Source organism: Passer montanus, unplaced genomic scaffold (assembly GCF_014805655.1).
Source record: "Passer montanus isolate IOZ18808 unplaced genomic scaffold, ASM1480565v1 scaffold309, whole genome shotgun sequence".
In the NCBI taxonomy this organism is placed as follows: domain Eukaryota; kingdom Metazoa; phylum Chordata; class Aves; order Passeriformes; family Passeridae; genus Passer; species Passer montanus.
The window spans coordinates 42,241-64,678 of NW_024367808.1; the positions used below are offsets into that span (position 1 = coordinate 42,241).

Consider the following 22,438-nt stretch of genomic DNA (forward strand, 5'->3'; position numbering starts at 1 on the left):
ATCACTGCCTTGGGGGTTTTTGGTGGCCCTCTTGGCAAGGAATGACTCAATTCTTGGATTTTATGCTGTCCTGGCGAACAATGAACCAAAACAAATTCTGCTCCTCCTTCTCTTCCAGAAAGAAGTGTGTGGAGCCCATGTCTGGGGCCTTGTTGATCTCCACATGTCCACAGCAGAGGCCACAATTCAATATTTCACAGAGTCACAGAGAATGCTGAATTGGACAGGACCCACAAGCATCATCCAATCCAACTCATAGTCCTGTACAGGACACTGCCAAAAGTCACTCCATGTGCCTGAGAATGTTATTTAAACTTTTGTCAGGCTTGGTGCTGTGCCCACTGCCCTGGGGAGCCTAGTCCAGTACCTGACCGCCCTCTGGACAAAGAATGTTTTTTCTAATATATAACATAAACTTCTTCTGACATATGTTGAGCCTGTTCTTTCTAGTCCTGTCACCACAGAGCAGAGATCAGTGCCTTCTCCTCCTCTTCCCCTCACAAGGAAGTTGTAGATTGAAATGTGGTCTGACCTCAATCTCCTCCTTCCCAGGCTGAACAGACCAAGTGACCTCAGATGCTCCTCATAAAGCTTCCCTTCAAGGCCCTTCCCAATCCTTGCGGCCTCCTTTGGACGCTGTCAAATAACTTAACATCTCCTTTTAAACTGATGCCCACGACTGCATCCAGAACTCAGGGTGAAGCCACCCCAGTGCTGACAGTGCCCAGCTGGCAATGTTGGGCCTGATGCCCCTATGACACTATTGGCCTTCCTGGCTGCCAGGGCACTGCTGACTCATATCCAGTTTGCCATCAACCAGGACCCCCAGGTCCCTTTCCAGGCTGCTTTCCAGGCTCTTATTCCCCAGTCTGTCTGTACATCCAGGGTTGCCCCATCCCAAGTGCAGAACGTGGCACTTGTCCTTGTTGAACTTCATATGGTCGGTGATTGCCCAGCCCTCTAATTTGTCCAGGTCTCTCTGCAGGGTGTCCCTGTCTTTGAGGGAGTTGACAGCTCCTCCCAGTTTTGTATCATCCATGAACTGCTTTTCCTTTCTAGTCCTGCATTCCAGTCATTTATGTTGATGATGAAGAGCACAGGGCCGAGGATGAAGCACTGCAGAACCCCAGCAGTGACAGATCACCAGTCTGATGTCACCCCAGGCACCATCATGCTTTGTGCCTGATGTGTGAGCCAGTTGCTCACCCATCACATGATGTCTTCTTCCAGCTGTGGGCCTGACATTTTGTCCAGAAGGCTCCTGCAGGAGACAGTGTCAAAAGCTTCACTGAAGTCCAAAAAGATTATATCAACTGCCTTCCTTTGATTAAGCAGGTGGGTTGCCATGTCATAAAAGGAAATCAGATCTGACACAGCAAGACTTCCCTCTCATGAAGCTGTGCTGGCTGTGACTTTGCACGTTCTTATCTCATGTGCACTTGTGTGCAGGTGTGAATATACATAGGTGAAAAAAAAAATTGTGCATGATTCCTTTCTGACGTGCTTAAGTGTGTGTGTGTGTGGTGTGTGTCCCTCCTCATGAGGGATTGCTCTGCTTACCGGACATTCTCCACTTCTCTACCAATAAGCTCCACAGAGCACCCAGAGTCTGAAAGAACTTCAGTGTAGCTGAACGAATCTGGCAAAGAATTACCTTCACCTCAGGCACTGAAATGCAGTGTTCTCTATCTTCAATCCTCCTTTTCCTACTGCTTCAAAGCTCACATTCTGCTGATGATGATTCCTGGTCCAAATTAGGATGATTTCATACCAGTGTGGATCCTTAGTTTAATTCACTGTAAACAATATTGGGAATGCCTAAACATGGCTTGCAGTCCTCATTCCCCGCTTCGCCAGCCCAGGACACTGCTCTTCCAAGATCTAGGGATTTCAAAAGGACGAGGCTTGCTTTATGGGCATCAGAAGGCTAAGAAGTCCTGCCAGCTTCATCCAGGCTATGCTCAAGTGAGTCTGCTTGCACTGCGGTGTCAGTGCTGTGTGCTCTGAGACACATCTCTGCCTCGTGTTCAAGCCAATGCCAAATGTACCAGTGCAGTCCATCAGCCTAGTGCTGTGCCAGGCAGAGGCTGAACCTTGGATTCAACATGTTCTGATCTAAAGGACCGTGGCATAGGGAAAAGAAGGTGCTCAATAGGTATTTGTCCTCACTTTCTACTGAGTCATGAAGGGGAGAGGAAAATGGAGTAGAAACCATGGTCGAATGCAAAGGTTGTTGTCTGCATACCAACTCCCATTATTCTGCAAAGGAAATTATGTCCAAGACCCTCACATCAACAGCCCCAGTGCAGCTCTGACCATACTGACAGGAGCACCTTTCCTCTGGAAATCATGGGGCCACTATTGCTTCAAGGTCTCCCAGCTTTCTGGGTATTGGTGGGCAAAGACACATCAAGACAAGGCTTGATGGTGTCTGGAAGCACAGCAACCAGGGGATGTCTTCCTCAGCTCCAAGAAATTGTACCTTTAATAGTTGCACCTCCATGATGCCCCAAAATTCCATTCTTCTGTGAATGGAGAAGGGTCTCCTTATGCCCTCACCCACTTCCATGACTAAGCAACACCTTTATCCTTTGGCATTCATAAGTGCAAGCAAAGGAAGGACCACACAGACACCAGACTTGAATGCAGCAGAACTTTAATGAAATGAAAGAAGGAAACAAAGCCACTGAAAGCAGAGGTCAGCAGCACAGGCAGCACCAAGGGCAGCAGAGAGTCTGTGCTCCTTGGCTCTGGACTAGTTCCTGCATAATATTGGTCTACCTGTCCCACAAAGGGGAGAAATCAAATGGTCCCTATCAAGCTGGCCTTTGAGGAACGTAGAAGCACATGGGAACCAATGCAAACAATGAAAAGGGAGAGAAAGGCAAGTTCGGTCAGCTATTGTGCAAACAGCACTCAAAACCTAGATCCTCTGCCCATCACCGCATTCGGAGTTCCTCGAGATGTCTCGATGGGGCTTTCTCAGCAGCTTTAGCAAGGACGAGATCTGCTGCCACCATAGCGCCTGGTAATGCAGGAGATGTCAAAGCCCCCAGAGTTGATGGGCACTCCTTCACAGCTGAGGATGTTCCCAACAGCAGCTGAGGTGGAGGATCCCACCACGGTGTTCTGTGGGAAGGAGCTGAGGATGGGCCCAGGCAAGGTCACCACCACAGCAGGCGGCTCAATAACAACAGTGGAGTTCTGGCACTGCCTGACACAGGGCTCGTTGCAGCTGTTGGCCAGCGGGGTGGGGCCACAGGGCTGGCAAGGACGGCACTGGGTGTTGCAGGACATGTCTTGAAGCTGTAGATGCACCTGGTAGAGAGAGCAGAGAGGAAACAGAGCACAAATCTGTGTGGGTGTGTGGTGGGGAACAGCCTGGTTACTCCATCACAAAAGAGCCAAGGCCATCATGAGTGGGAAGCTGGAGACTGGGCCAGGAGCCCTACAAAGAGCAGCCTGACTCAGGAAGTTCTCTGCCAGGGTATAAAGCAAAAGGAACCACCATCACCAGCCTCTGTCTATGCCAGCCTCCTCCCCACTTTCCTCTCTCATGACCAGATGCTCCAATCCCCAAATATGAGAAAGCCAACATTATTTGAAATGTCCACCAAGAGGAGATCTCACTTTGGCAGAGAAAGAGAAGGGGCTTCAGACTCACCTGGTTCCCAAGCAGAAGGAAGCAAGAGAAGTGGATGAGAGAGCAGAGACTTGGGCTGCCTTTTATACCTGCCCTTCACTGCCGCAGGACCAGGGGCAGCCTTTGCAGAGGTAACAATTTCCCAGGAAGCTCATCTTGAATGCAAACCAGCACACCTAATGATATGGGCTGTGCTTTTATTTCCTGCATTGCTGCCTTTTCATTTCCAGGTTTGTTCCATGCCCGTTCCCCAATGAAGGCTTCTTCTGATCCCTGGGATTAAAGGCCCCAGGATTTCTAAGGCAGGAATGCAGCAGTGCAGGCAGAAGACTCAGTTTATGTACTGCACAGGCCCAGACCAGGAAAGTGATGCTATCCTGATCACTCTTCTGGGATTGTTTGAAGTGTTGCTTTCAGGAAGAAGCTGCAGCACTCATAGAATCATAGAATCATATAATCATATAATGGCTTGGTCTGGATGGAACTCCTTCATAAAGAGAAGCAGTGACACTCACTAGATGAGGTTGTTCCAAGTCCCATCCAAGCTGGCCTTGAACACTTCCAGGGATGTGGCAGCATCAACTTCTATATGAAGTTCCATTGCCTCACCACCCTTGGAGTAAGGAATTTGTTCCTAACATCAAATATACATATTTCCTCTTTTAGTTTAAACCATTCCACTTTGTCCTATCAGTATCTGCCTGTGTAAAAAGTCGGCATACATATTTTTGTAAGCGCCCTTCACATACTGACTGGCCTCAATGAGGTGTCCTCAAAGCTTTCTCTTCTCCATGTGGAACAACCCCAACTCTCTCAGCCTATCTTCATATCAGAGTTGCTCCAGCCCTCTGAGCATCTTTGTGGCTTCCTTTGGACCTGCTCTAAGAGGTCCATGTCTTTCTCGTGCTGAAGACTCCATGTCTGGACCCATGTGGGGTCTCACAAGATCAGAGTAGATGAGGAGAATCACTGCCCTCAACCTGCCAGTCAGGCCTTTTATGATGCAGCCCAGGATGGCTTTCTGGCTGCAAGTGCAAACTGTTGGCTCATGTCCAGGTTTTCATCCACCAGAACTCCCAATTCCTTCTTCACAGGTCTACTCTCAATCACAGAGATGAACTGGGAGTTCATCTCCCAGTCTGTCCTCATGTCTGGGATTTCCTAATGCAGGTGCCGCATCCTGCACTTGAACTTCTTAAAGTTCATCAGGTTCTCATGGGCCCACTTCTCAAGTTTCTCCAGGTCTCCTTGGATGGCAATCTCTTTCTATAGTGTCATCTTCACAGCTCAGCTTTGTGTCATCTACAAACATGCCAAGGGAACACTCTATCTAATATCCCTGTGATTGAAAAAGATACTAAAAAAGCACCAGTTCCAAGACAGAGCCTTGAGGCATGCCCCTCTTCTCCTACCTCCATGTGGTCTGTGGCCATCCAGCCATTTTCATATTCACAATAGCATGCCCTTCAAATCCATGTGTATTGGGTTTGCATGGCCTGGTTTTGGTAGCAGGAGGGCTACAGGGGTGGCTTCTATGAGAAGCTGCTGGAAGCTTCCTCAGTATCCAGCAGAGCCAAAGCCAGCTGGCTCCAAGACAGACCCAACATTGGCCAAGGCTGAGCCATGAGAAATGGAAGTGATGCCTCAGGAATAACACATTAAAGAAGGAAAAAAAATTATTGCACAGGTGTAGTTGTGGCCAGAGAAAAGCAGAGTGAGAATATGTGAGAGAAGTAGCTCTGCAGACACCAGTGGAGAAGGAGAAGAAGGAGAAGAAGGAGCTGTTCCAGGCTCCAGAGCTGAGATTCCTCTGCAGCCCCTGGTGAAGACCATGGTGATGCTGCTGTGCCCCTGCAGCCCACAGAGGGCATAGGGGTGCAGAGATGCACCTGCAGCCCCTGGAGGAGCCAACACCAGAGCAGGTGAATGCTTAAGAGGAGGCTATGACCCTGAGGGAAGCCTGTGCTGGAGCAGAGTTCTGGCAGGGATCTATGAAGACAGGAACCCATGCTGGAGCAGGTTTGCTGGCATGACTTGGGACCCTGTGAGGGTTCCTGAAGGACTGACCCCATGGAAGAGTGACCCACATTGTAGCAGTTCTTGGGGAACCATAGCCTGGGGGATTTGGTTCCTAGTCTCCTTCTCATTTTGGATAAGTTTATGGAGAACTTCCCCCCTAGGAGGGACCCCACCCTAGAGCAGGGGAAGGAATCCCACTCCTCTCCTTGAGCATCAGCAGGAACAACCTGTGATGAAATGACCATGAGCCCTGTTCCTGTCTCCCTGCTCTGATGGGGGGAGGAGGTAAAGCTGGGAAGAAGGGGGAGGTAGAGGGAAGATGTTTGTTTTTTTGGGTGTTTTTAATAAGGCTTGTTTTATTTCTCACTATCCTCCTCTGATTTTATAGGTAATAAATTCAATTAATATGCGTTAGTTGAGTCAGTTTTGCCTCTGACAGTATTTGGTGAGAGGTCTCTTCCAGTCCTCATCTCAACTCATGAAGCATTGTTATATTTTCTCTCCCCTGTCCACTTGTAGAGGAGAGTGATAGAGTGGCTTTGGTGGGTGCCTGGCAACCAGCAGGGTCAACCCACTATACCATCTTTCCAATTTGGAGATAAGGATTTTGTGTGGACTGTGTTGAAGTCCTGACAGAAGTCTAGGTAGATGACCCTGGCCAGTGTTCCCTTCCTGACTGTTTCAGTCACTCCATCCTTGAATGCCACCAGATTGCTCAGACATGACTTGCCCTAAGAGAAGCCTTGCTGTCTGTTTTGGATTATCTCCTTGTCTGAAGATGACTTAGAGTTGCTTTCATGAGGACCTGTTCCATGATCTCCCCAGGCAGAGAGGTGAGGTTTACTAGTCTGTGATTCCCTGGGTCCTTTGTATTGCCTCTTTAAAAATCCAGTCTGCTTCTGGATGCCCAAGGATTCCTGTGCACGAGGATGGGCCATGTCCTTCCCTATCACTCCCTCCTCGGCTCACCCTGATGGTTATTTGTTGTTGTCTCCCCATGTATGTGCATTGGGCTACAGGCTCTGACCCCATCCTACCTAACTCTGCCCTCAGGAAAAACTTCTGGCTTGTTTTGACTTGTCCGCTCTCTGAGCAGTCTGTGAGTACATAAACAATGCTGTGAGCTTGCCTGGGGCCTTGCCCTTCCCTGCTGCGGCTGTCTCCTGGTGTCCTCAGCAGAGTTCACAGCAGGGTGTGTTCCTACATGTGTTCATGTCTTTGGTGCTCTTGTGTGCAACCAGATTAATGTGAATGTAGCACAGGTGCATATGTGACAGGTGCATATGAACACATGTCCTTTTGTGTCTCTCCTCACCAATAGATTGTGTTGCTCATGGAAGGGACACTCTCCACAGCTCCGTTCACAAGCTCTGCAGGAGCTCAAGTGCAGCTGAAAGGTAATGGCATCAGCTTCCTGGAAACTTCTCCAAAAAGAGGCTCTGTAATCAATCTATTTCCTGAACCCTGCTTGTCCTGGTCCTCCAGAGCTCATACTCCATTGATGGTCATGCCAAGCCCCAACAAGGACTACTGATTTAGATTCTTAATGTAGTTGAGAGTAATAGGATTGGGAGTGCCTCAGCATGATGGGCAGCCCTCCTCTGCCTGCCTCACCAGGTCTGGACACAGCTGCTAGAGAGTTCAAGAGGATGGGGTTTGGTTTATCCTGGAAAAAGAATAAGGAATCCTGCTTACTCTCCTTGTTCAGGCTGTGTCCAAATGGATCTGCTTCCAGTGAATTGTTGGTGCTTCCAGGTGTGGGACACAGCATTCCTTCATGCCAAAACCAATGTCAAAGGTATTCATCTAGATCTTCGCCTGGTGCTGTGTCAGGCTGAGGTCTTGGCCCAAACAGGTACTGAATTAAAGAATCACAGTACATGTTATTGCTGTGCACTGAACTGGAAGAACAGAGACACTGTGTGTTGCACAGGGGAAGCCAATAAGCAGGGTTATTGGGCAGATGGACACCAGTGGAGGATGCCCCAGCAGTCACTCTGTGCAGATGTCACAGTGTCCCTAGGTGGGAGTGCTGCTTCTGCCCTGGGTCTGCCTGTGGAGCAGAGGGAGTGGGGGACTCCAAGGGTGCCAGGCAGAGCAAGGAGCTGGACTGCCCCTATAATAGCAATTTCCCAGTGATAGCAGTGCAGGTCTTGTGGGTGAAAAGGTGAGGCTGGGCATCACAAGAACATTGGCCAACAAGATGGAGGAGTTCAGAGACTCTTCCCTAAATCTCCAACAGGAAGAATGTGCAGGGAAACTTACCCTGTTAGTCACTTCATGCTTCAGCTGCTTTGCCTACATCAGCTTCTTCCCTGTACTCAGGGAACTGTAGACGATCTGAGATGTCCCAGCCTTTTAATCACTCACTTAAGCTGAGGGTGGAAGTAAATAAAAGATTTTTTGGAGTATCACAGAAAAAAAACCAACAACTAAATGTCTGCATTAATAGTGAAACCAGATCTTCTTCACAGAAACTCAGAGATTACTGCCATGACCACATCATGGAAAGGAAGAACGTTGTACACTAATAGGCCCAACTTTCTCTAGGGACACTCTGTGCCATGCTGTCATCAGCCCTGTTACCCACCATCTATGAGCAGTGAAGGTATGGCTAAAAAGTGAGGATTTCCAACAGGTATGCACAGGGTACAGACATTCATTAGAACTGCAGTCTGCAGAACTTGACTTACACAGTCCCCATCAACCTGATTGCCAAGAGAGATGTGTTCAGTGCCCTGATACCTCTGTCATCCTGACCGACCATTGGTCAAACAAGTAAGAGGAGGCAATGCTATCAAAGGACTTCACAACCTCACTTTCTGGAAGAAAAGGACACCTGTCTGCATTCCAGATTCCCAGATGGGGAAAGGGCAATTTACACAGTCTCCATCGTGGATGGATGGATGGATGGATGGATGGATGGATGGACGGACGGATGGATGGATGGATGGATTCTGTTTATCCAGCCCTTCCTGACTGAGGCCTCTGATGTGCTTTTGATCAAAACAATGCTCAAGAGCATCAGACTAAACAAGAAGGACGTTTGTGAATAAAACTTGTCCACCATAGACAGCACAGATACTGCTGAGTGTGTCCAAAATTACTTTGACAGAGCTTTTCTGGAGCAGTGCTGGTCATTACACAGCAGGGCCTTTGAGGCCCTGAACCTGAGCAGAGCTACTCCATCTGTGGTTGGGAGTGTCAAAGTACCCACGAGCAGTGAAGCGTCTGTGGGCTTCCATTACTGTCCTTGGACTGCCCTGGCCCATGAGGCTTCACAGGGACTCCAGTGTGAGGCCCAGAGTGGTTAATCCCAGCACTGACTTGTGAATGGTGCCAGACCTGCACGCCTGCCAAACCCCGGCCCTGCCACAGGCCTTACGTGTGGCGGTAGGGCTGCAATGAGGAACTGATCCCAGCTTCCCATGCCCATTTGTGCTGGCCACGGTCTGAGGCTGGGCAGTGGAGTGAAGATGAAGATGAGGCCTTGGGCCAGCTCTGAGGCTATTCCACACAACCACACTTCTGACATCCTTTGGGAACATTTTCTGTCTACTGCAGCACAGCACTGACCAGAGCAAGAGGTGCCTCATTCCCATGATCCTGCAGGTGGGTTTGTCTCCAGGACATCACATGGAATTCTAGTTGATACATGGAGTTTTTGCAGGAGCTGTTGCGGCTATATCTGGGCAGAGACACTGAAGGGAACAGGCTGATCACCATGGGGTCTCTGGGGATGTTTTGCATCCTGGCCCAGGATTGTACGCTATGTAAGACCCTCTGCAGTGTATCCCAACCTCACATTTTTCTGGATGAAGGATCTCACTACACTGTCACCTTATCCCCTGCCAGGATCAACACCAGTCTGCCCTGGCAGCCTGCAAGGGCATGTGTGGAGGGAAGGACACCCTGGAGACCCAGCCTGAGATGCAAAAACTTTATTGAGTTTAAAGAAAGAATCAAGGTTGTTACAAGCACAGGCCCTCACTGAAAGGATCTGGAGGGACAAGCAAGACACTTCACCTTTGGCCATGGTGAAGTCCATGCAGGGCATCCATTTGCCTTGCCTGTAGAGTGCAGGCTGGCTTGGAGGAGCCTTGCAGCCGAGGGGAGCAGAAGGACACAATGAAAATAGAAACAAGGAGATATGTAGGAAATACATAGGGCTTTTGAAGTGCCTGAGCTGGGCCCTTCTTTCCAACATTTTCAGGAGGAAATAAAGATGCTCAGTTCCTATGAAAGAAATGACCTGAAGATTCTTCCTTTGTCCAGCACCATGCCTGGAGATCCTGGGGACGCTTCCCAAGACCGATATATGGCCAGCACCATTAGCAAGGGAGGCCTCTCCTTCCACCGTAACGCCTGGTGATGGAGGAGATGTCAAAGCCCCCAGAGTTGATGGGCACTCCATCACAGCTGAGGATGTTCCCAACAGCAGCAGAGGTGGAGGATCCCACCACGGTGTTCTGTGGGAAGGAGCTGAGGATGGGCCCGGGCAGGGTCACCACCACAGCAGGTGGCTGAATGACCACGGTGGAGTCCTGGCATTGCCTGACACAGGGCTCATTGCAGCTGTTGGCCAGCGGAGTGGGGCCACAGGGCTGGCAAGGACGGCACTGGGTGTTGCAGGACATGTCTTGAGGCTGTAGATGCACCTGGTAGAGAGAGCAGAGAGGAAACAGAGCACAAATCTGTGTGGGTGTGTGGTGGGGAACAGCCTGGTTACTCCATCACAAAAGAGCCAAGGCCATCATGAGTGGGAAGCTGGAGACTGGGCCAGGAGCCCTACAAAGAGCAGCCTGACTCAGGAAGTTCTCTGCCAGGGTATAAAGCAAAAGGAATCACCGTCACCAGCCTCTGTCTATGCCAGCCTCCTCCCCACTTTCCTCTCTCATGACCAGATGCTCCAATCCCCAAATATGAGAAAGCCAACATTATTTGAAATGTCCACCAAGAGGAGATCTCACTTTGGCAGAGAAAGAGAAGGGGCTTCAGACTCACCTGGTTCCCAAGCAGAAGGAAGCAAGAGAAGTGGATGAGAGAGCAGAGACTTGGGCTGCCTTTTATACCTGCCCTTCACTGCCACAGGACCAGGAGCAGACTTTGCAGAGGTAACAATTTCCCAGCAAGCTCATCTTGAATGCAAACCAGCACACCTAATGATATGGGCTGTGCTTTTATTTCCTGCATTGCTGCCTTTTCATTTCCAGGTTTGTTCCATGCCCGTTTTCCTGTGAAGGATTCTTCTGATCCCTGGGATTAAAGGCCCCAGGATTTCTAAGGCAGGAATGCAGCAGTGCAGGCAGACGACTCAGTTTATATACTGCACAGGCCCAGGCTGGGCAAGTGATATTACAGTCTGGATAACTCTGGGGGGCTGTTTTGCGTTCCAGAAATCCTCAGCCGGCTGCCCAAGGACTCCTGTGCATGAGAATATGTCCTATCCTTCTCTTTCTCTCCCTATGGTCACTTCTTCCCTCCCTGTGTCCATGGACTCTGCTACTGTTTTTCACCCAATGTGCCTAACTCTCCTATCAGGAGAAAATTCTGCCTTGTTTTAACTCATGCCCTCTTTGTGCAGTACAGAAAATGGCATTGGCTTGTCCGGCTCCTTGTCCTTCCTCACAATGCTCCAACCCTGCTGCAGTTGTCCCCAGGTGTCCTCAGAAGAGTCCACAGTGTGTTGTGCTCCTACAACCTAGACTTCTAACGGACAGAAAGGTGAGCCCATGTAATCCTCATGAAGCTCAAGAAGGCCAAGAGTAAGATCCTGAATTTGGGTTGGGTCATTCCCAAGGATGGACACAGACTGGGTAATGAGTAAACTGAGAGCAGCCCAGCCAAGAAGGACTTGGGTATACTGGTGAATGAGAGGCTGGACATGACCTGCAATGTTCACATGCAGCCCTGGAATTGTATCCCAGAATTGTATTGCATCAAATGAAGAGTTACTACCAGATATAGAGAAGTGGTTCTCACCAATACTCTGCTCTTGTGAGACCCCAGCTGGAGTGCTGTGTCCAGTTCTGGCGTCCCCAATGTGAAGGTGCTGAAGTAGGTCTAGAAGAGGTCACAAAGTTGCTCAGAGGGCTGCAGCCCTTCTGCTATGGAGACGGGGCTGGGAAAGATGAATGTGTTTAGGCTCACGATTGTTCTGGGAATACCTTAAATTGCATTCCAGTGGCCAAAGAGGATACAAGAGAGATGAACTCTCTCTTTTTTACAAAGAGAGGGACTTTTTTACAAGAGCATGGAGTGACAGATCAAGGGGGAATGGTTTACCACTGAAACAGGATAGATTTTTACTTACTAAGAAAAAATTTTTCCTTCTGAGGGTGGTGAGGCCCTGGCAGAGGTTGTCCAGAGAAGCTCTGGCTGCCCCATCCCTGGAAGTGGATACTATGGTACCGTGAAGCACATACTCGTGTGACTTTCACAGTTGCTTCTAGATCCAGGGATTTTGATGATAAAAACTATCCTAGAAACCTGACTTGGGGCAGATCTATTGGAGGCTACACCATAAACAAGAAAACGAGCCTTGTCAATGTTCTCTGCTTACAATAGCAGTGCAATTCTCAGAGCAAGTAGCCTACTGGCTCTTCTTCCTGTCTCATCTCTATGGGCCTCCACTGATGGCCACAGCTGGAGAATGAGGTCTTTGGTAGGAAGCACAATTGCTCTTGCAGTTTTGACACTGTCGTCACAGAAGCCCAAGATGAGAAGGACTCTTCCTTTCCCTGTGTCAGCAAGTCAAAAACAGCCTCCAGCCAGACTCTGGACAAGATTCTTCCTGCCCTCATCCACTGCTAGAGAGTGGTCTCACTCTTTTTCATGTCTCTCCTTTTCAGGGAATTCACCAGTGCTGGAGGGAGCTCCCATGTTTTTGGGTCTGTGCCAGTTTCTCTGTCTAACAGATGGTAACATCTCAGTGATCTCCTCTCCTCCCATGAGCTAAAGGAAGGGTCTGGGGACCTATTTTCAGCCAACCCCACTACAGCACTTCTTAGGGAAACTCAGCTCAAGGTGAGTTTCCAGGTGGCTCCCACCCTTTGAATTGGAATCTGTTGCTCAAGGAGTATCATCCCCTTTGCCCAAGAAATCTCAGGGTACTCCTTTGCTTTTCTGCTGCTGTTCTAGCATAGCCTGCCTCTCCCAAGTGACAAGGATCTGCTCTGGCAGCCCTGTGTGAGGCTTTGAATGCTACTGTTTATCTCAGAGGGCTCTAAGCAGTGTTGATGAGGAATTCACAGCAGGTCTCAGACACTCTGCTGTGTCTTGGATATTTTTGACATTTCAGATCCTGCTTTTTGTTGCTTTCCAGGACTGTAGAGGTCTTCAATGCCCCAAATACACAATTCCTTCCAAAATGCATCATTCCTAGACAGAAATGACAAGCAGTGATGTCTGTCTGAGGATAATTCCAGTCTCAAACTCCTTCTGCTGTCCCAGGCATTTTCACAAATGCCACTGAAAAAGAGCACAGCTGACAAAGGGTGGGAATCAGCCTGTGCCTTGGGTGATGGTGCCTGGGCCTGGACACAGGACTAAGTGCCAAGTGCCCAGGTGGATGCAGGAGGTTTGTGAATCTCCTCCAGAAGTGTCATTGCTTCTAGAAGGGAGGAGTAGATGTTCAGTTCAGACTCAATCATCTCAATTGGAGAGCTCTACGCTCAGGTGAAATTAATCCCACACTCTCCATAAAGGTATGTTTACCATTATGAGGAGCTGATGCCTCCTCATTATGAAGTGGTTACATGCACTATCTTTACTTCCAGTGTGCAAAGAGAAAAGCTTTGAGAACATGTTTAATCTGTTCTGAAATGAAAATTGGGAGGGGAAAAGCAAGTGCTGTTTGGAAGTGCTAATATCCTCCCAAGGAGTGTAAAGAGAGACTTGCTTCCCAGCCAGCCTTCCACAGCTCTGCACTTTGAGTGGCTTTGCCAATCACATTAAAGTTTTTCCACAACAAAGCCCAAAATGGGTGGAACAATGTACTGGTAAAAATGATGTGGTGTTTTAGATGTGGAAATGCCCTGACACATCTAGTATGAAGCACACCATTTTGCATAATTTTAATTAAAAATAAGAGAGTCGATTCAGATACTAAGGAGGGGAAAGAAGAGGAATTATGCAAATTTTGTTTGCAGTCTTATGCCAGGAATAATGGCTATAAGTAGAGATATCAGACATTACCATATTTTATCTTGAATCAGATTTGAGGAAATAGGTACAAGAATGTGGCATAGATACATCACAAAACATCAGGCTAAATGTAAAAATACATGTCTACTTCCTAAAGCAACATTTCCTAAAGTTGCTGGGATTTCTTTAGGAGATTCAGAGAAACCCTGACAAAATTTAGCACTTGGCAAACTGGGGTAGAAGCCTTTGGGAGTACCACTCCTCCAGCTCTGTTACAGAACCATTTATGGGCAGGGTTTGTGACCCTTTCCAAGCACAGCACTTTAAAGGACTGGGAGGCATTCTGAATTACTGGAATGAACAGAGGGTGGTGGGAGAGAAGAACTGAGGCTCAGCCTAGCCAGAGATGGCTGTAAGGTGATATGAGCTCATTGGGGAGTTGGTGGCTTCTCACTGCCTGGGATGTCCACACAGACCTACATTTCAGAAGGGATCTTCTGCAGGGCAGAAGTCGTGGGAGAGCAGGGATGAATCTGTTCAAATGATGCCCTGTGAAAAGTTACTTCACTTTTTCTGGAAAGCCCGTCCCAGAGCGAGCTTCACCTCTTTGTTTCTGAGTGTGTAAATGAAGGGGTTCAACAAAGGAGTTACCACTGTGTTAAAGGTATTCACGATTTTGTTCAGATCCAGGGAGGTCTGGGCTGATGGCTTGACATACAGGAACATGGTGGAGCCATACCAGATGGTGACAACACTGAGATGGGCAGAGCAGGTGGAAAAGGCCTTTTTCCGGCCATGGGCTGACTGAATCCGCAGGACGGAAGAGATGATATACATGTAGGAGACCAAGGTGACCACACAGGAGGCCACCACAACAATTATGGAGACGAGGAAGGTTGCCAGCTCCACAGGCCATGTATCACTGCAGGAGAGGGCAAGGCAGGAATCTATATCACATAGAAAATGATTGATGACATCTGGCCCACAGAAAGTCAGCCTGGATGTCAGAAAGGCCAGCAGGGAAATGGCCAAAAAGCCTCCCAGCCAGGAGCTGAGTGCCAGCCGAACAGAGAGGACATTGTTCATGAGGGAGCTGTACCTCAGGGGACAGCATATGGCTAAGTAGCGGTCATAGGCCATGACAGACAGGAGAAAACACTCAGTGGAGCCTAGAGAGAGAAGAAAAAACAACTGGAAAATGCAGACACTGAAGGAGATGGTCTGGCTAGTCCCCAGCATGACTCCTATGGCTTTGGGAACAACACCCGTTGTGTACCAGATCTCCAGAAAGGAGAGATTACAGAGGAAAAAGTACATTGGGGTGTGTAGGTTGCTGCTTCTCCACACAAGGGCTATGATGGATGCATTACCTATCACTGTCACGGTGTACATCAGTGCAAACACCACCACAAATGACACTCTGAATTGCCATGTCCCTGGGAAGCCAAGAAGAATGAATTCTTTTACAGTAGTCCTATTTGCCATGTCCTTCCAAGTGTTGACGTCCGTCTGCAAAGAAAGAAAAGTTTCTGTGAAAGTTTTCATGCTTGTGCTGGTCCTTCAGATGCTACAAGTAGTGGAAAAAAAATCACCATCCCTGAAAATGCAGTTGGTGCACAGCATGGGAAAATGGCAGTTTTCCTATGTTAAAATTTTCATATAAATCCTCCCCTGATGAAACACATTTGGACAACTAGATCTAACCCTGAAAATCAGACGTACCCCAACAAACAAACACTTGGAGAAGTGTTTATCAGACTGTGCATCTCCTTTACAGCATGTGGCATGTAGTTACTTCTGTGAGATGAAAATCCCACTTAGGATGGGGGATTTGTCCATCCCAAACATGGACACCAGGCTGAGGCACTCCAGCTATAGAAAAAGCTGTTACAAGTAGAAAGGCAATAGCATAACTTGTAATCTCCAAGGCAGGCAATACTGAGGTGTGATATCATCAAATGCAGCTGAGGAATACAAATACTCTCATGATGTGATACTGCAAGAGATTTTCCAACCTCTTCTATGTCAGTTTATTACAAGGAATTGGGACTGAGCTGCAGCCACACAGGGCAGCAGGTTAATATGCCAGTCACCACTCAAGGTCTCCTATACTGGCTTTCTTCTAAGCCTCAGAACAGGAAGCTTTTGCAAATACCTTCATTTCCCTCACTGATATCTGCTTCTCAGCATAGCTGCTAGGGGTATGATCCACCTCTTTGCAATTTTGCCATTTCAGAGTCAGAGGAAGGATTTCTGCTGACTAAGCTGAAATATCTGTGGTGAAATACTCCTATCTCAGCTCCTCAGCTTAACCCCCTTCTTTCTTCACAGAGAAAAAGCATGAGGGAGACATGGCTCATTTTGTCTTAAAAGCATGGCTAAAAGCTCTCTAGAAGTGCCAGGTTGTCTCTGAGGTCTAAGGCAGGAGTCTAGTAAGCACCTGGATGTTAGACATCTCAACTTGGGCAGAGATATTCAGCCTCAGTAACTGAAGGCAAAGTCCTCTGAGTTGAATCCCATTAAAGGTAGCTCTGCTGAACTGTTCCTGCAGACAAGGGAAAATCCTTGATCAGTTCTCTAGAGAAAACATATTTTCAGGTGGATATGGAAGACAAATTGACTAAATCACTACCTGAATCATCCCTTTCTCTCCTATCTTCCTCCACAGCAATATATACGAGAAATCTCATGTACTTAAAGAGTAAAGAAAGCTCCCTTAAACCAGCTCCCCTTAAACATGCAAGACACTAGAGGTCTGTGCTACATGTCTTGGGCAGGCTTCACTCACCAGATTTGCCAGTGGAAATGATCCAAATGACATTTTTTCATGCACCGTCCTCCCAAGGTAACCATGGTCCCCTTGGCTAGTAGAGAGCATTGGAAAGAGGTAGATTTATTGGGGGCAACTCTGGATTCAGGTGAAGGTGTGTGGATGAGCAGCTCTCCCCTTGCTGACTCACTTCAAGCTGATGGCAACTGCCTGACCTGGTTTCCTCTCCGTCCAGTAGGATCTGACAGCTTCCACTCCTGATCTTTTCCCTCTCACTGCCACCACTGTAATTCCACTAAAGGGAGCTCTGTGTGCACGCACACAAAGTGAAAACACTCTTCAGCTTAGCTTCATATAGTGAGATCATACACCAGAGAGTCGCCAGCATCATCAGCATAAGAACATCCCCACACTCACCTCATTAACACAATGAAGCTCCAGCTGGCCACACCTAGGAGACTGATTTCTGTTTTCCCTCTGGTGTGCTCCAGGGAATTTGACCTCTGGGAGGCCTTGTAGGCTTGTCAGAGATGAATAGTACTCTCTCTTCACACAGGCCAATTAAAGAACAGCAATGCAATTCCCTAAGTGGCTGCTAGGCTGGGTGTTTGCCTCCTGCCTGCAGCTGTGGTATGAGAACGTTGTCAGGAACTTAGCTGACATGGAGATGTCTGAAATAGTCATGTTCCAAGAGACTGGTGTCAAGCATTTGGTGCTGGGTACTAAAGGGGTCATGAAAGCTCCAGGGTGAGAAGCAACTCAAGGCAACTATGGGCACATGAGCAGACAGTAAGGTAAGGGACTCACCTACCTCATTTCAAAGCCTCTAAATGCAATTAAGGCCTCTGTCTTCAGTTTTAACTGAAGTGAAGAACTAAGTAAAGATCTAAGTTCAAAATCAGATGAGACATTAGTAGAGGAAAATTGATTTCCCCTGACTCCAAAAAAGGTGTCTTCTATTGAGGTACTCATCTTTGCTCCATTCATCATCAGCTGAGAGAAGCAGGCACTCTCAAGCCTTAGTTCAACCCTTACAAAAATGATCTCTTACAGATCAAGTAATACAGGTCTTACAGACACCTATTTTTCTTCTGTTAATGCTCAAGATAATCTAGTAAACTGGCTTAGACCACACAGACACATAAAAATACGCTAACTTCTCATCCTTTAGACATCTTGAGTTAGATTCACCTCCAGAGAGAGTCTGTCTGCACTGTCCAGAACCACCACACAGGTTTTGGACTTGACAGAGACATTTTCTGCAAGTCCTGTGTCTGAGGCTTCAGTGTGGTTGAGAGAAAACTGACCTGTACTTGGTTTGAGCTGGAGATGCAGCTAATGGGAGTAAAGTTCTCAGCGTGAGCCTATTTGCTGACCATGAAGCCATCTCCCTGCTATTTATCCGTCCTATCCATGGAAATGGATGTGGGGTTTAGCCATAGGATGGAGGTGCTGGAGCCTGTGGGTTCACTTGTGATCACTTAATGAAGAAAGCCATGCACACATGACCAGGTATGCAGGCCCTGCTGTGACCTTGTCCTGTCTGGGGAGTTCAGAGGGACACCACTGCTCAGCTGCAGGATTTTTGTCTCCAGAAAATGATTCTTGCTATTTCCTGGCACAACTGCTTTGGGATGGGGTAAGTCCCATGGGTAACCTGATGTCCCATCACTGACTGTGGGAAGAGTCTACAGTGTCTGTTAGATCTGATCCTGAAGACGGTTTGTGCTCCCCATCTGCAGGACATGCTCTAAGACCAAGGAATCATATCTGAGCAAAAATGTTGGAAGGCTGAGCCTGATCCCTGCTGTCTGTGGGGAAGTCAGGGATGTCTTCCTCAGCTCCAAGGGACAGTGCCTGAATGGGCCCCACTTCTGTGTTTTCTACCCTCCCCTTCCTCTGGGAATAATCAGTGGTCTACTTGTGTCCCCACCTTTTCCTCCACCACCCATGGCAACACCTTTTAGTCTCAGCAACTTGAGACAAGGACACCAAAAAAGATTACATGGAGGTTGAGGATGAAATGCAAAAAGCTTTATTGTCATTGAAGTGGGAAATTAGTTCCCTTATAGAGGAGGCTACTGGTAGTGGTGGTGGTGAGAGACCACATGCAACTGCAGCAAGTCTGGGCCCACTTTGGCACAGACACTGGAGAGCCAACGGGGCATCCATCTGCCTGCCCTACAGTGGGTGGGCAGGGGTTAGCAGATCCCCCAGAGAGGTTCTGAAAGTCTTACAGTCCAGAAATATGGAAGGCAAGAGAGAGGGAAGAGAGAGTAAGGCAGGGAAAGCAAACACTGGCCATGGTTTCAGAGAGCCCCACCGACCCTCCTTCAGAAGGGCAGCATTGGTTGCTCAGCACCTCTGAATTTGATGGCCAGAAGCTCTGTCCTCAGTCCAGCATCAGCTTCTGGGTTCCTGGGGGTCCTTGTGAGGGCTGCACCAGTGGCTTTAGCATGGACGACATCTGCTCCCACTGTAGCGGTTGGTGATGCAGGAGAGGTCAAAGCCCCCAGAGTTGATGGGCACTCCATCACAGCTGAGGATATTCCCAACAGCAGCAGAGGTGGAGGATCCCACCACGGTGTTCTGTGGGAAGGAGCTGAGGATGGGGCCAGGCAGGGTCACCACCACAGGTGAGGGCTGGAGGGCCACGTGGGAGTCCTGGCACTGCCTGACACAGGGCTCATTGCAGCTGTTGGCCAGCGGGGTGGGGCCACAGGGCTGGCAGGGCCGGCACGGGGTGTAGCAGGACATGTCTTGGGGCTGGAGATGCACCTGAGAGACAGGGAAGGGAAGGAAGCAGAGCACAGGCACATGTGAGGAGCCATCAGCCGTGAGTCCATCATCCCACTGCAAGAATTGCAATGGTACCTGCTTAAGCCAGAAAGCAGAAACTGGGCAGTGAGAGAAAAGGGTTTTCGTCCTCATTGAGACATAGTACTGCAAAGTGTCACATTATGTCTTCAATAAAGAGCTCCCTCAGCCAAATCCTTGACACTAAGTCAGACCTTAGTTCTTCTCTGACCCCTCAGCAGCAGCAGCACTACAGTACTGCAAAGTGTCACATTATTTCTTCAATAAAGAGCTCCCTCAGCTCCTTGACACTAAGTCAGACCTTAGTTCTTCTCTGACCCCTCAGCAGCAGCAGCACTAAGACCTCTCACAGGCTATAGGAACACACATCTGCTTCACCAGAAAAGGACAGGGGAAAGAGCTTCGGACTCACCTGCGTTCCAAGGAGAAGGAGGCAGAAGTGGGTGAGAGAGCATGAAGTTGGGCTGGCTTTTATAGTCACTCTGAGTTGCCCCAGGCCCAGAGGTGGCTTCTATGAAAGTGATAATTTCCTAAGGTGCTCATCATGTATGGAAAACATCCCAGTTAATGACATGGGTTGGGTGCTTGTTTTCCGTGTTGCCACCTTTTCATTTCCCAGCTTATGTCATAGACATTTCTTCATAGAGGCTTATTCTGAGTGCTGAGATTGAGATGCCTCAGGATTTCCAGGGCAGGAATCCAGTGTCTGTGGAATCCTCTGTTCAAGTACTGGATGGGTGCAGTTCAGGGAAATGAGGTTGGCCTGGAGCTCACTGGTGGTGTTGCCTGTGGCCTTGTTGATTGGAAGGGGGACAGCTGCTCCCAGCTTTTCAACCCTTGACTGGTCACCCAAAGATATGGGTGCAAAATGATATGCCATGTCTCTTCTCCATGCCTCCCAACTTGCTCCAGTGTTTGTTTGTGTTCAGAATCTCAGGCATTTGGGCTGCACTGTTGGGTTTCATTTTCTTGCTCCTAAGGCTCTCCTTATGTCCTCCCAATAGCTCCAAGGAGGGAGAATTCTCAAATAATCTGGGCAATGTGAGCCGGTGCTTGGTCACTCTCAACAATAAGAAGGTCTTTCTTATGTTTCACACAGAGCTTCCAGTGTTCCAGCCTGTGCTTGTTTCCTGTGGTCCCATCACTGGGCACCTCAGAGAAGTGCCTGGCTCTGTTTGCCTTGCACCCTCTGGACTTGGGTTGCATGGCAAGGTTTTGGTTGTGGGGGAGCCAACACCAGAGGGATTTAAGACTCATCCACCACTGGCCAAGGCTGAGCTCATCAGTGATGGTGAAAGCACCTCTGGGATAACATGTTTAAGAAGGGAGAGAACAACTACTGTGGAACAGCAGCCAGAAGAGAGGTTAGAGAAGATGTGGAAAGAACCAACCCTGCAGACACCAGTCTCAGTGAAGAGGGGAGGTAGATGCTCCAGGTGACCCCATAAAAGTTCATGCTGAATCAGGCTCCTGTCAGGACCTCTGGCCATGTGAGTGGCAGGCCCGTGCTAGCACAGGTTTGCAGGCAGGACTTGTGAAGAACTCATATTGGAGAAGTTTTGGTGGTACTGTCTCCCATGGGAGGGACCCCATGCTGGCATAGGGGAAGTGTGTGAGAGTTCCTTTTCCTAAGGACAAAAGAGCCACAGAGATGTGTTGTACTGAACACAACTCCAAATCTCTACCCCTTTGGAGGGGAGAAAATCAGGAGTGAAGCTGAGCCAAAGAAGGGAGCAGTGGGGGGAAAGGTGGTTTTTGATTTTAGTTTTACTTCTCATTACCCTATGCTGACTGGATTGCAATAAATCAAATCAATTTCCCCAATGTGAGTTGGGTTTTCCCATGAGGGTAATTGATGAGTGATCTTTCCTGTCCTTATCTAGCCCCAGAAGCCTCTTGTATTTTCTCTCCTCTGTCCAGCTGAGGAGAGGGATTAATGGAACAGAGCCATCATAGAAGACAGCTGGAATCAGCTGAGTGGTCCATTGAGGTGAGATCTCTTTTTAGAGAAAGCAGAGAAGGAGAAAGGGTTTCAGACTCACTTGATTCCCAAGGAGAAGGAGACAAGAGAAGGTGATGAGAGAGCAAAGAACTGTGCTGGCTTTCACTGTGGACCTTTACTGACTCAGGCTGCCAGAGGTATCCCTTCTGGAGGTGATCATTTTCTGACAAATTCATCCTGAATGCAAAACATCTCATTTAATGCTGTGAGCATCTCATTTAATGTTTGGCTTCTTAAATGGCTGTGTTTTCTCTTCCTGCTTTATTTCTGGCACATTCCTCAATGAAGGCATCTTTTGCATTACAAGGTCAGACGCCCAAGCATTTCTGCATCAAAACACATCAGCGTCAGCACAGGACTCACGCCACATGCTGCAGGAGTCCATTAAAAGTAAATTATGTCAGTCTAGGTCACTCCACTGGGATCTTAGGGGCTTTGTCTCGAAGAAGTGGCCTTGTTCTTGAGTTTGACTGTATCCGACCAAACACAGAGCCCAGGACAATTCAGGGGGCTGGCTTTGCTTTCTCCTGTCATGCAGCAGGGATACAGAAAGGGAGAGAAAAGGTGGAAGGTTTTATTCAGCTGTCAGAAAGAAAGGCAAATGATAAAGGGGCTTCCATAAGGACAAAGGTGGCAAAAGAGTAACGAAAGTGTAGGACTGCTGCTGAATGAGATGAGGGCCCTGGTGACACAGGATAGAGAAAAAGCTGAGGTGCTGAAGGCCTTCTTTGCCTCAGTCCTTATTAGCAAGACTGGCCTTAAGGAATACCAAATGTAGACTGGGGATAAAGTCAGGATCAGGGAACATGCACCCTTGATGGAAGGAGATCAGGTCAGTGAATCCTTAGCAAACTGCACTTATGTAGGCCCTGTTGGAATGTACACACAAGTGGTAAGGGAACTGGCTGCTGTCATTGCCAGGTTACCTTCAGCCGAGCATGGTGACTGGATACTGGAGCAAAGCAAATGCCACTTCTGTCTTCAGAAAGGGAAAAAGGAGAACCCAGTGAGCCACAGCCTTCTCAGCCTTACCCTAGCCCCT

General features: G+C 48.4%; 3 protein-coding genes across 5 annotated transcripts; all 3 read right to left on the bottom strand.

Moving 5' to 3' along the window:
• Positions 1-9,993: 9,993 nt before the first annotated feature.
• LOC120504865 (feather keratin Cos1-1/Cos1-3/Cos2-1-like) lies at positions 9,994-12,498 on the bottom strand. The gene is made up of 3 exons (XM_039714747.1): positions 12,489-12,498; positions 10,667-10,734; positions 9,994-10,320 (listed from the first exon to the last, which is right to left on the bottom strand). The coding sequence occupies exons 1-3, from the start codon at positions 12,496-12,498 to the stop codon at positions 9,994-9,996; spliced, it is 405 nt and encodes a 134-aa protein (XP_039570681.1).
• A 1,873-nt stretch (positions 12,499-14,371) lies between these two features.
• On the bottom strand, positions 14,372-16,927 carry LOC120504867 (olfactory receptor 6F1-like). Of its 3 annotated transcripts, XM_039714749.1 has the most exons (4): positions 16,793-16,927; positions 16,596-16,671; positions 15,178-15,316; positions 14,372-14,976 (listed from the first exon to the last, which is right to left on the bottom strand). In XM_039714749.1, the coding sequence occupies exons 2-4, from the start codon at positions 16,626-16,628 to the stop codon at positions 14,372-14,374; spliced, it is 777 nt and encodes a 258-aa protein (XP_039570683.1). In that variant the 5' UTR covers positions 16,629-16,671; positions 16,793-16,927. The 3 variants fall into 3 exon arrangements, with proteins under 3 accessions (XP_039570683.1, XP_039570682.1, XP_039570684.1); XM_039714748.1 differs by having other exon boundaries at positions 14,372-15,316; XM_039714750.1 differs by having other exon boundaries at positions 14,372-15,316; positions 16,768-16,881.
• Positions 16,928-19,028: 2,101 nt separating this feature from the next.
• On the bottom strand, positions 19,029-21,572 carry LOC120504868 (feather keratin Cos1-2). The gene is made up of 3 exons (XM_039714751.1): positions 21,536-21,572; positions 19,807-19,898; positions 19,029-19,355 (listed from the first exon to the last, which is right to left on the bottom strand). The coding sequence occupies exons 1-3, from the start codon at positions 21,570-21,572 to the stop codon at positions 19,029-19,031; spliced, it is 456 nt and encodes a 151-aa protein (XP_039570685.1).
• Positions 21,573-22,438: the final 866 nt, after the last annotated feature.

What these genes read in the sequence shown, in the direction of transcription:
- LOC120504865 (XM_039714747.1), bottom strand. An exon ending in TCCTTCTGCTTGGGAACCAG is followed by an intron (nt 10,321 to 10,666) that starts GTGAGTCTGAAG and finishes TCTCTCTACCAG; the next exon opens with GTGCATCTACAGCCTCAAGA.
- LOC120504867 (XM_039714748.1), bottom strand. Translation starts at nt 16,628, where the DNA reads ATGTCATTTGGATCATTTCCACTGGCAAATCTG. An exon ending in CATTTCCACTGGCAAATCTG is followed by an intron (nt 15,317 to 16,595) that starts GTGAGTGAAGCC and finishes CTTTCTTTGCAG; the next exon opens with ACGGACGTCAACACTTGGAA.
- LOC120504868 (XM_039714751.1), bottom strand. Translation starts at nt 21,572, where the DNA reads ATGAATTTGTCAGAAAATGATCACCTCCAGAAGGGAT. An exon ending in TGATCACCTCCAGAAGGGAT is followed by an intron (nt 19,899 to 21,535) that starts ACCTCTGGCAGC and finishes CATAGAAGCCAC; the next exon opens with CTCTGGGCCTGGGGCAACTC. An exon ending in TCCTTCTCCTTGGAACGCAG is followed by an intron (nt 19,356 to 19,806) that starts GTGAGTCCGAAG and finishes CCTGTCTCTCAG; the next exon opens with GTGCATCTCCAGCCCCAAGA.